The sequence below is a fragment of the Plectrocnemia conspersa genome, unplaced genomic scaffold (genome assembly GCF_051122295.1).
Source record: "Plectrocnemia conspersa isolate PC_06_02 unplaced genomic scaffold, ASM5112229v1 ptg000005l, whole genome shotgun sequence".
NCBI lineage: Eukaryota > Metazoa > Arthropoda > Insecta > Trichoptera > Polycentropodidae > Plectrocnemia > Plectrocnemia conspersa.
This window is the reverse complement of record NW_028277169.1, coordinates 11,600,470-11,612,207: the sequence shown is the minus strand read 5'-3', so window position 1 is coordinate 11,612,207 and position 11,738 is coordinate 11,600,470. Positions and strand designations below refer to the sequence as shown.

The 11,738-nt window shown below is 29.5% G+C and overlaps 2 protein-coding genes across 2 annotated transcripts in view; one reads left to right on the top strand and one right to left on the bottom strand.

Moving 5' to 3' along the window:
- Nucleotides 1–1,023: 1,023 nt before the first annotated feature.
- LOC148234845 (uncharacterized) lies at nucleotides 1,024–2,218 on the top strand. The gene is made up of 2 exons (XM_088185570.1): nucleotides 1,024–1,209; nucleotides 1,275–2,218. Exons 1-2 carry the CDS (start codon nucleotides 1,072–1,074, stop codon nucleotides 2,112–2,114), a joined length of 978 nt encoding a protein of 325 aa, XP_088041696.1. The 5' UTR covers nucleotides 1,024–1,071; the 3' UTR covers nucleotides 2,115–2,218.
- A 3,721-nt stretch (nucleotides 2,219–5,939) lies between these two features.
- The window catches only part of how (protein held out wings), a 108,227-nt gene continuing 102,428 nt past the window's right edge, over nucleotides 5,940–11,738 (bottom strand). Inside the window, exons 8-9 of the mRNA XM_088186590.1 lie at nucleotides 8,272–8,391; nucleotides 5,940–6,158 (exon numbers count right to left, since the gene is read on the bottom strand). Coding sequence (XP_088042716.1) covers nucleotides 8,300–8,391 — 92 coding nt within the window. The 3' untranslated portion in view covers nucleotides 5,940–6,158; nucleotides 8,272–8,299. The remainder of the gene's footprint in view (nucleotides 6,159–8,271; nucleotides 8,392–11,738) is intronic.

The following is an 11,738-nucleotide window of genomic DNA, read 5'->3' as shown; positions in this document are numbered from 1 at the left end:
AGGCATTAGTTTCCCTGTTCCTTAGAAGTCTCATTAAAACGGCCTTCAAAGCCGCAGGAAAATAAAATAAACGCTTCTCCTCGAAGGTAAAAGTTAAAAACTATCAGGATAGAAGTTGTTTGAGTCAGTTGCTGAAACCTTAAAGACCTGGATTCGCATCCCACATGGACCCTTTTATTTTTTGACTAACTAAGTAAAGAATGATCCAACTTCAGCTTCTGAACTTTTAAAAACATACAAATTTAAGATGTCTTCGGTTTTTTTTCTAATAAAACATTTGATGTTTTTCAATAATTATGCAAACTAATATCAATTAAATGCTCGTCTCTAGACCTTTAGAATAACTGACAGATCGTCAAAGTGAAAGGTGTTCATTTTGAAGCAAAGCCGAACATTTTGGAAGATCTATCACAGACGTCGTGTATACCTCTACTTACTCTCAAAAGTGATTTCGAGATCTTGTGGAAGTTTTTCTAGTGAAAATGTTCCACTGAGATCGTAGGAATAAACTGAATATCTGAATTTTATATGGGTGTAAGTGCAAGTCCTGATGCAAAATATGCCAAAGGGAGCAATAAGAAAAGCCCGAAATCTGCAAATGTCGACGAATCAATAATTCCAAGTCTTTGGCCACATTTCACTTACAGCAGCAATATTCTCGGCTGAACGGACGCCACGGTGATGCATAAGCCGTACCCTATATTCAACGCTTCCACTCTCTTCAATTTTTCTTCTAACATTTGCCAACATGGGAATCTCGAATTGGATCATCCTGTAACTGTTGATTTTGTTTTTCCCGTTGTATTAAGTAATTTATGAAAATTTTACAAAAAGTAAAAGCTCTAATTTCTAGGATAAAGTTTACACACAAATAAATTGTGTTTGATATTACCCCATTTGTGCTTTCAAAATTTTAGTTTAGTATATATTGCCAGAATTGTTTAAATAATAAATATTTTTATTATTTGTATAATTGCCTATTTAAAATATTAAATCTTGAACCTTGTAATATTTTACGATAGCAACACTGACCAAACAACTTGTATTCGAGCTGTCATTACAACTGTCAAAATGTCTCCAGTCTGTCGAACCTGTTTGAACAGCTCAACGCAAACTACTCGCCTAAACGATACTTATAGATCTGCAGATGTTTTAGAAAACAATCTTTTAACACTCACCGACATATTAAATGGACTACTAACAGCAAAAGTGATTAAATACCTAAATTTATATAAACAACCAAAACAATTTTTTAAATATTATTATTGTTTTAGTTGGACCTAGATCATAGTTTACCTCAAGATATATGCTTACCTTGCGCAGACGATGCCATCAGATCATACAGATTTAAGAGAAAGTGTGAAAAATCTGAAGAGATACTCAGATCGCAGTATAAATTCAATACGTCAGAAAATACTGTTTTTATAAAAGACGAGATCGAATCTGATTTTGATAATAGCGAATATATTCAATCTAAGAAAATAAGGCATAAGAAGCGTAAGAAAATGTATGTCGATTTTACTGAGAATTTCTTCAGGTGCGATCATTGCAATTTTAGAACCAATTTCAAAGCTAGCTTAAAGACTCATATGCGCGTTCATACTGAAGAAAAGCCATATTTATGCGACAAATGCGACGTGAAGTTCAAGCAATTGGCTCATCTCAATCAGCATAAATTGATTCATTCCGAAGAACGGCCATGGGCTTGCGATCAATGCGATTACAGAACCAAAGCCAAGAAGTATTTGGATAATCACAAGAGAAGGCACACTGGAGAAAAACCGTTTATGTGCGATCTGTGTCCTTTTACGTGTGCGTGTCAAGTTAATTTGGTGTCTCACAGACGGAGTCATAACGAGACTAAAAAGTTCAAATGCGATCAATGCAGTTATGAATCTAATTTCAAGAGGAATCTGACTATGCATGCAGTTAAACATACGGGAGTTAAAGCATTTTTGTGTCAATTGTGTGAATATAGAGGTTCTTGCGCCCAACATTTGAAAGCTCATATGATAACACATTCACACGAGAGACCTTTTGTTTGCAATTTGTGTACTTATACGACTAAGACGAAAGCAATGCTTAATAAGCATTTGAAAAAGCACAAGAGATAATCGGTTCTGGTAATTTGGATGGTAAGATTTACTATTAACGATAAGAGCTTTGTATGAAATTGAAAAATAATATTGTCATACATAAATAAAGACTGAATATAAAATATTTGCACTTTTTTTTAACACCAAAATAAAACTGTATCACTAAACAGCGTATTGTACGTAAGCAATGTATTGCGCTTATCAAAACTCACATAAACAATATTATAATTACGCTCAACAAATAGTTCTTCATATTTGTGATAGGCTTCATTTAAAGAGGGCCACCCAAAGAAATACTCACGCTTTATTAGAAGAAGAATGCATTAGGGAGATTCAAATATATTCGATGACTATGATTGATAGATCTCGTTTCTAATAGCAACCCAAAAACTATTGGGTATTGTATTGAAAATGTTGCCGAGATGATGGATAATCAATTCAATACCTAAGATTTCGAGATTGTTAAATTGAAAACTTTTGAACTAATCACACATTATGTAGATGATTATTTATATCAATGAGAAAATACATCGTTTCTAAGATAATGATCAATATAATACTTACCTAAACTCTGGTTGCTTTAAGAATGTATTACTAGCTGTGCACTGTAACGCCTCTCATAATCCCATAATAATATGATTTTAATTTTAGTTTTCTTTACTGGAAAAAGTTAATAAATGTACGTTCAGTTTTAATTGGACAGTATTGTTTGTTATTCCAGTAAATATTTTTTGATTTTTATGGCCGTTTTTAATTTTTAGTTGATATTCCTAAAATTTCATACATGCAGGCCAGCCAACGAGAGCTCCTAGCGCTCGGGAGAAATACTAATGCAACTCCAATAAAATATTTAGCACTACGGTTGGTGGGGAACCCGCTTACCTGGCTATTAAAAGCTAGGTGCCCACCCATAAGGGTTGGACTCTTATTGCGCACGCAATGGATAACACGTAGCTATACTTCTGTGCGATAAAATAATTAAATTTAAAAATCCATTGATTTCATGCTACTTGGGTGAATAAACTACACAACTTTTCTTTAAATAAGCTATCAGCCGTTGAAAAAAACAAAAAAATTAAAAATATTTCGTTGTGTAGTCAAACCACATCACTTTCTACAAATGGAAATTTATCCTCAAATTTGCTACTAATTTCTAGGCTAGTAAATCAATTCATCATATTTTGAAAAAAAAATTTAATTATGATCAATCTAGTGATTAACTCGTGACATGTGAGTGGTCAATTTACTGTGACAAATATTTTCATCCTTAGGTTGTATATGTAAGATATATTTTTAAAGTCAGTTCTATTATATATTTAATTATCATATCAAAGGAAACACTTGCATGCTTAGTTAATTAATGGTATGAAAGAGCATAATTAAAACAACGAGTTAAATTATAATATATTTTTATTGCCGAAAAACATTTATACAACACACGTAAAAAACAAATGGGCGTCTTCCTTGTCGACTCATTTGTCATAAGTATTGCAATCGACTATCTTTCTTGTCACAAATTTATACTTTGCTTTCCAAAAAAATATTACACGAAATGTATATTTTTTTCCATATAAAATTGTATTTATATATACACATATTTTTAATTTCGTTCATTATATTTATAACATGTATATCTCTTCTTTAAACTCAAATATAAATTCTCAATTTTATTTTATTTATATACGATATTTGTATTTTTTAATATATAATATATATTTATCCTTAATAATATAAAATATACTTCAATAACAAATTATGACGAGCATAACTTACTTTAAATTCTATCAGATCTTAGTTAATTATTTTTTCTCTTTTTTTAACTAATAAATTAAGAGTATTTGAACTATAACTGTAAAAAAATGCTCAGATCTTCTAATCCTCGTTTGTATATAAATAAATTTATGCATACGAACAATTCTTATAACTTAAAACTCGATATATAATATATATATATTTTTAGAGTATTTATAATTCACATAATAAAGAAGAACTTCGAAAAAATAATATAAATGGTAAAGAATTGCATGTATGTATAAAATTATAGATTTATTTTTTCCAGTAGTTATGGAAATTAAAATAAACTTTCTCTTCGTACAGAACCTCAAGTATCTAAAATAATTTCTAAAAAATGAGATTCTATTATTTTAGTATGCGTGTTCCTCATTAATTTTTGCATTTTCATATAAATATATATAAAATTGTTAAATTAAACATTGTTAAATTATTCGTCAATTCGAGCAGTTAATTAAGGACGGGAAGTTAAATCTAAATTAAGTAAAATCATAGGTGCAGAAGACCCCATTGAAAAGACGGTTAGTTTTTTAAAATCCCCCGTGTTGTTCGGTTACAATTGCTTGAGCATTACTCGGTATCTTTGTTACATCGAGAAGACTATCAAATTAAAACAATTGTAAAATTAATAAACGGCCATTTGCCTTTACAAATAAATAATTTTGCTACACCTGTATACCGTTATATAGCTTTGGTTGAAATCTCTATCTAACATATTTAACTGCATCGGAATTTAGAAGATGAGAATACAAAAACTTGCACCATAAATACTGTTACAATTAATAATAAAAAAAAATAGTTAAGTACCCCAAATAAAAAAATCTGAGGGCCAATATAAGTCGACCCTAAAAATTTATTAAAAAAAAAGACAATGGACGGGAATAAATTAAGAACAGTTCACAGTCGAATCCTCGTTTTTCGTTCTAAACGGCGATAAGTAACTGGCCCTAAATACGGATCATCAAACGAGAACAAAAATTATATATATTCGAGGTACGCAAATGGCACAATTCAACATAACATAAGTTTTTTTCAATAAGCTAACAATCCTTATAATATATTACAAATTATTATATTTCTATATAATTTTTTTTTTAATAAAGGGAGACAAAATATTTGACTCGTTGTATATTCGTGTATAATATCCCTCAGGATCTACGCTTTCAAAATATATAATAATAAAAACTAAATATGACATGATATATAAACGATATGATGACACATATATATTTTTTTATATAAACATGACTAAATCGAGAGACGTGTATTATAAAGTATAAAAGCACCGATGTATACAAATCGATTAGTTTATTTTTCTTTCAACTAATCATTCAGTAGTGTTAATTAATTTCTATATACGTACATATGAAACAATATATCATGAATTAGTTTTTTTATAAGGCACATGATTCGCAAAAAATATTAACAATGCATATACTTTTAAACACTAGATAAAATTTAAACCAATCTGATTATTAAACTATATTAAAAAAACATGTTAAATATATAATAATAATAATAAAAAAACTTGCATCTCAAATACTGATAAAAATAATTGTAAATAAATGAATTGCATGAGTAACATTAATATGTTTGTTATTTGTTTTGTTACAAATAGTTGATTTTTTTACCATATTGATTAAATAAAACACACGATGATGATAATAATAATAAAACATGATCCAATATCGTAACAAATTAGTCAAATATTCCCAACATGTATTATTATTTTATATATATTAATCGTTTCATGATATTTGTATGAATAAACAAGATTCTATCAAGCTTATCATATAACGATTACTATATTTTAATGATACAGGCATTATATATAATACAATCATAACCAGATTGTGAGTTACAAATGATTTTGGTTAACTCATCATCATCAATGCCCATTTTTATGGATGCACAATATTTTAGGAATTGTATTTGATTATCCCCATATGAATCGATCGTACGGGATGAGGCAATAAGTATGGAACAAATCGTAAACCGATCTTTTGGCTTACCCGTATATGTTTTTGATATAATAATATGGCATTGTGCAGGTTTTTCTTTCAGATTTGAGCACTAGTCGATACAAGTTAATGCTGAGTGTGTGCGGTGTGTGACAGAGCGGGCAGTTACAGATGATTGAAGCTACAGATTACAGAGATAATGTACATGTATACGTGGGTACTGGTTACGGAGGTGACACAGGGGAGGCTGCAGGCGGCCGCCCGCTGCTGTTTTGCTGTTAGTCCCGCGCCGCCGGTTAGCACTCCAAGCCTAGCCAGGGTTAACGAGAAGAGAGAAAAACAGAATGTTAGTATCGACCAAAACGTAAACGGGTAACAACTAGTCGTTGGGCAGCTATCGGGGCGTTAATGGCACGCTGTAATTCCTTTTTGGCAGTATTCAATGATCGGAGGGGTACGAGAAGCAAAAAAAACGTACTTGTATGTCGATAAAAAGTGTTTTAACAAAAACTCTCCCCCTAGCAAAAATCATTTAATATTTTAAAAACACTTATATTTTTAATTGTATACAAAATGGTACCCTGAATTGATAGTTTCACATCAAATACGCCATTTTTGCTTTCAAACCCCTCACATAAAATCCAGTCGCTAGTGCGGACCGTTACGTTTCAATCGTGAGTTAGGTTGTTTTGCGATTATATATATATAATTTTTTAGTTAATGCCCAGATTACGCGTGTTAACGCCCGATAGTTCCCATCGGCCGGAAGCGGGCACTTGTCCGCGTCAACGTGTTGATAGTTACGACAAAATATTATTCAAACTTTAAAAATATAATATAACAAAAAACACACGTTGACGCGTATATGCTTATATGTATATACAGATAGCATTACAACAAAACGCTCGCTGCGTCTCGCCGGGAACTTGGCCTTGTGGAGTTCTAGCGTTAGTTTGGTTTTAGTCTAACTATGAATATAATAATAATAATAATAATAAATAAAATAATTTACGTCCGATTAATCAATGTTACTCAAAAATTGAGATTCAATAATGCACGATTAATGAAACCATTCCAGTTGTTAATAAGAACAGTACAAAATGTGTAATTTATTTTGGTGCAAAAATTCAATATCTAAAAATAAAATACTCTTGAGAGGGTTTTGAAAAATTTATTTGATCATTTACGTCGTCGTCGAAAAAAAACAATTGATTAAAATTACGATATATATACGAAATCTCAAATTGATATTCAATAAAAATCTTAATACAGTTGTTCGTCTTAAGATACAGTCGCTATATAAGATCCCGTATGATAGAATACTTTCACTGTGAAATAGTCTCGCTTATGCAAAAATTAAAGCTCAAGCGTATATTATAATATAATATAAATGAAGATAATAATTTGGTGCTAAAAATATTAATTCACTGCATAAGTTAAAAGTACATAAATTCGTTCAATATAATATTTACCCTCTTATTTTTAATAATTTAATAAAGCAATATTTTATCTACCCATATATTAAAAAAAAAAGATCAGCATGTTTATAAAATACAACAATAATATTTTCGATGATTTAAATTATATAAAATGCAGTGAACTAATATTTCCGATATTTATAAACGAAGCGTGCAATGATTCAATCTTATAAATACATAAATGATAATCGGCAAGGTGCATTTGATGCGAGAGAATTTCACAATGGCAAAGATCACAAGTTAAAGCTATACAATATCCACAAAGGCTCAAGTCATGTGGTGTAAAAATACAAAATATACAAATAGTAGAAAAAAATAATCTTAATCTAGAATAATAATAGAGATAAACTTAACTCTCGTACGCATAACTTAGATATAACTCTATTACATTTAAATAAAATAATTTCTGACGTTTCAATAATACAAAACAAAAACAGTCATTCCAGAAGACGACAAAAACAAACTGGAACTGATGATGGCACGCAAAAAAGAAGGACGTCATCACAACCGTCGGTTTAATAAAATAAAATAAAATAAAAATGATCCGATACTTTTGATAATTAAACAATTCACATCCTTCTTTCTTGATTTATTTTATATGCGTATATTTATAAAAAAAAATATACGTATATAAATATCAAATGATGAGAAATTTAACAATTTATATAAATAATAATAATAATATAGAGGTAATGAAAAGAGCAGCCCTGTGTGTATATATTATTATATAATATGTATATAATATATAAATGCAACTCCTGATACAATTTTTTTATTAATACACAGGACTGTATGTATTGTTTTTTTTTTTAAATAATATAGACCTAATCATCATGTACATTGTACCAGTGTTGCAATTAAAAATAATAAATAAATAAATAAATACAAAAAAAAAACACAAAACAAGAAAAGATAGAAATAGGTATAGAGAGAGATAGAGCTCACCTCGCGGGGGTTTGTTAGGTGTCGTCAGTTAAGAGAGAGCCCCGGCACGTTGATAGGGGTGATCGCGCACCTGCGCAAGGTGACGCCGACCCGCGCCCGCGCGAGCCCCCGCAACACCTACTACATCAACGTAAATAATTGTCATTTTGCCTACTATATCTCGATCGATACTATCGTCAACAAGAAAAAAACCCATATTCGCATATACACCGTCGAGCTAAAAAAAACGTATATATACGTGTGACTAATAAACACTGGCTCATGACGCGTAAATATAAGTTGTACTATATGAAATCGTTCGACTTCGTATGGTACAACTTAATCATATTTGGATCCCGATAAAAAGCAATGAAATCTTAATGATATATCCGTAGTTACGTATTAAGTTTTCATCGCCTTTTGGCACATTTTCAACATAATACTGGTAAAAAAAAGTACAGTTTTATTATAGACCCAAATTTTTTCAATATCACTTGTCCATTCTATCCTATTTATATTATAATTATATAAAAAATAATACGCATCTCAGATTGTGAAATAATTTGCCGTCTCCTTTAGAGTCGTTCCGCTTAAACCGTTAATTTTTGCACATCCGGAATATATAAATTGCGATCGATGATCGTCATGTCATGGATCTCGTTAAAAAAATTAATACTGACGCTTGATACAGAATTTAAAAATTGAAAACACAGATATAATATAAAATAATAATAATAATAAAAAATGACTATGAGTCGCTAACAGCACTATGCTTAATGGTAATACTTTTTAAACTACATATTTTTGATTGATACATATAAATAAATATACGTATGTATATATTTTTTATACTCTACAATAAATTAACACTATTTATATAATAATTATATAATATGAATATATATATTTATCAATTTCATCTCGACTACATCTATTTATATATCAAATGGCTCTATTTATCCAGACGCTCTCGAGCCGAACGTCTTAGGTACTTTTGATCTCACTTAATCAGCGTCTATTCTCAATAAACACTCGATAGTAGAATTAGTACAGACGTTAATAGTTATCTCAAAAATTGTATACATATATATATATATATAAATAAATTTAAGATCATATCTTATAAATTGGTCCCGCACGCTTGTTTTACTTATGGAATCGATATATATGTATATAGAAAATCTGTGTTATTAATTAGTTGCGTAAAAATAAAAAAACAGTTTTGTTAAATCATTTCAAAATGTGTGTTAAAGCCATGTCGTCAGCATTCAGCTGTAAGATGAACGATTGTGAATCGTGTGATGGTTAGACGATCTTCTCCCATTGACTCTCGTATTAGATGCTTGTTAAAAAAAATGTTAATAGTTTTAATGAAAACTGAAAAAAAATTACTACTGAAACTCGCATTAATTTAGATTTTATAATTACAAAAAAAACAAATTTCAGTAATAATATATTTTTTGATTAATACTGACGTCGTTCGATCATTCATAGCAAGCGCATAGTGAACATCGATCGCTCGTTAATAAAAAATGCTGAAATAATTAGTAAAATTACAAGCGGGGATCCATTACTTAGTTAGGTAACACGTATAAGTTAAATCTAAAAAATCAATATAATAATCTAAATAATTAATAAAATTGTTGCTCAATTCGCCCGAATGATTCTTAAAAAGAACCACCACCAGTGTGAGTACAGTATGACCAAAAAGCTTCAAAGAAAAAAAGATTAATTTGACTAAATAGTTAAACTCGACTACTTCAAAAAAAAGCAAAACTGCACTTCATGTACCTGTACATAAAAAAAAACGTTCTAAATATACATAAACATATTGGCTACCATCTCACTAAAAAGTACATTTTTTTTTGTTGTAAATAAAAATATTTCGAATACATTACATAATAATATATAAATAATTTTTGATATACTTAAAACATAAATAAATCTAGTATACACTATGTACCGAAAAAAAGACATGGTTCTTTTATAAAGATAAAAAAAAGGGTCTTTTATATGTATATATATATAAACCATATACATATTCGAGGTTATTATAATATATATGCCCACACTGTGATATCTCAACGGTAATTCCTTGCCACAGAGATCCAATCGTGTATATATACAATATAATACGCTATTAATTGGTAATCAATAAGTGGCGTCGAAATCAGTTGGCGAAACACACTGTTCGGCGCAATATTCGTGGCCCAACGCACGGTGATATGGCGGATACGTAATCGAGTAGTGACGGATGGAGAATGGTGTAGCTGTTGATAATAAGTAGGAAGTGTTCAGAGATGAGGGCCGGAGTCAAAACCCGGCTAGCAGGTATCTGGTTGCTGCAAAACCCACACAAACATTCAGCAAAACATATTATTGAAATGATTAATATAAATACAAAATTAATAAAAATAAGAATAAAAAAAAACAAAGAGTGTTAGCACAGTGCAAAGAGCACACTCCTAGACTTTCTATGTTCGTAAAACTCGACGAACCTAAACGCTAAATTAAAGCCTTTAACCCAAGCAGAAATAATCTTTGTTCGACGCATCCGAAAACGTTTAAAATAATTTAAAATTAAAAATAAACACAACCAACATCTTCGGATACGTTTCGTATAAAACAAAAAACATCAACATTATATATAACCAAAACCAAAGACTAGACGTATAAATTATATAAATAAAATAATATTTCACATTATTAACAATAATATAAAAAAAAAAACAAGTTTTATATAAACATTAATCAATGAATCGAATACTTGGTATCCTGATCGTAAATAAAATGATTATAAATATATTATAGATCTTCGATCTGATATTTAAAATGCAATTATTAGAATGGGCAAGTGATAATACTACGTTAAAATAATATTAGAATCGTGCAAATATACGTCAAAATATATCCATTTATGAAACATAAAAATATAGTAAAATCAAATATGACGTATATTTGCAGTGTATGTATGTATATATGTAAAAAAGCAAAACACGTGTCAAATTTATTTGTATTATTATAATTAATATGATATTCTTTCAAATAAGCGATCGAGTGACGTTATGTGATTTTTTTTTGTTAAAATCTGACAGGCATTTTCACCGAGATTTTGGGTTAACGATAAAGTGAAATGTAAATAAATAAATCATATGTATATATGATATTTCTATATATATATATATATACATGATATCAAGGAACCACTCTTATACGTTAACACAAATATCGGTTCAACGCGAATGTATAGTGTAAAAAAATTGAGTCAAAATTCGAGATGTGTATTTTTTATAATAGAAAAATCTAATGACACAGAAACTAGCATCAGATTTTAATATTATTAATGATGGTAGTGGGTGAGAGGTATTGTAATGGACAATAATAGATTTCACATAATATAATAACAAGATATTTGCTACAAAGATACTTAATTTATATGTAAAATTAAGTTGATTTGTGGTAAAATATATAATGATAATTGTGGAGAG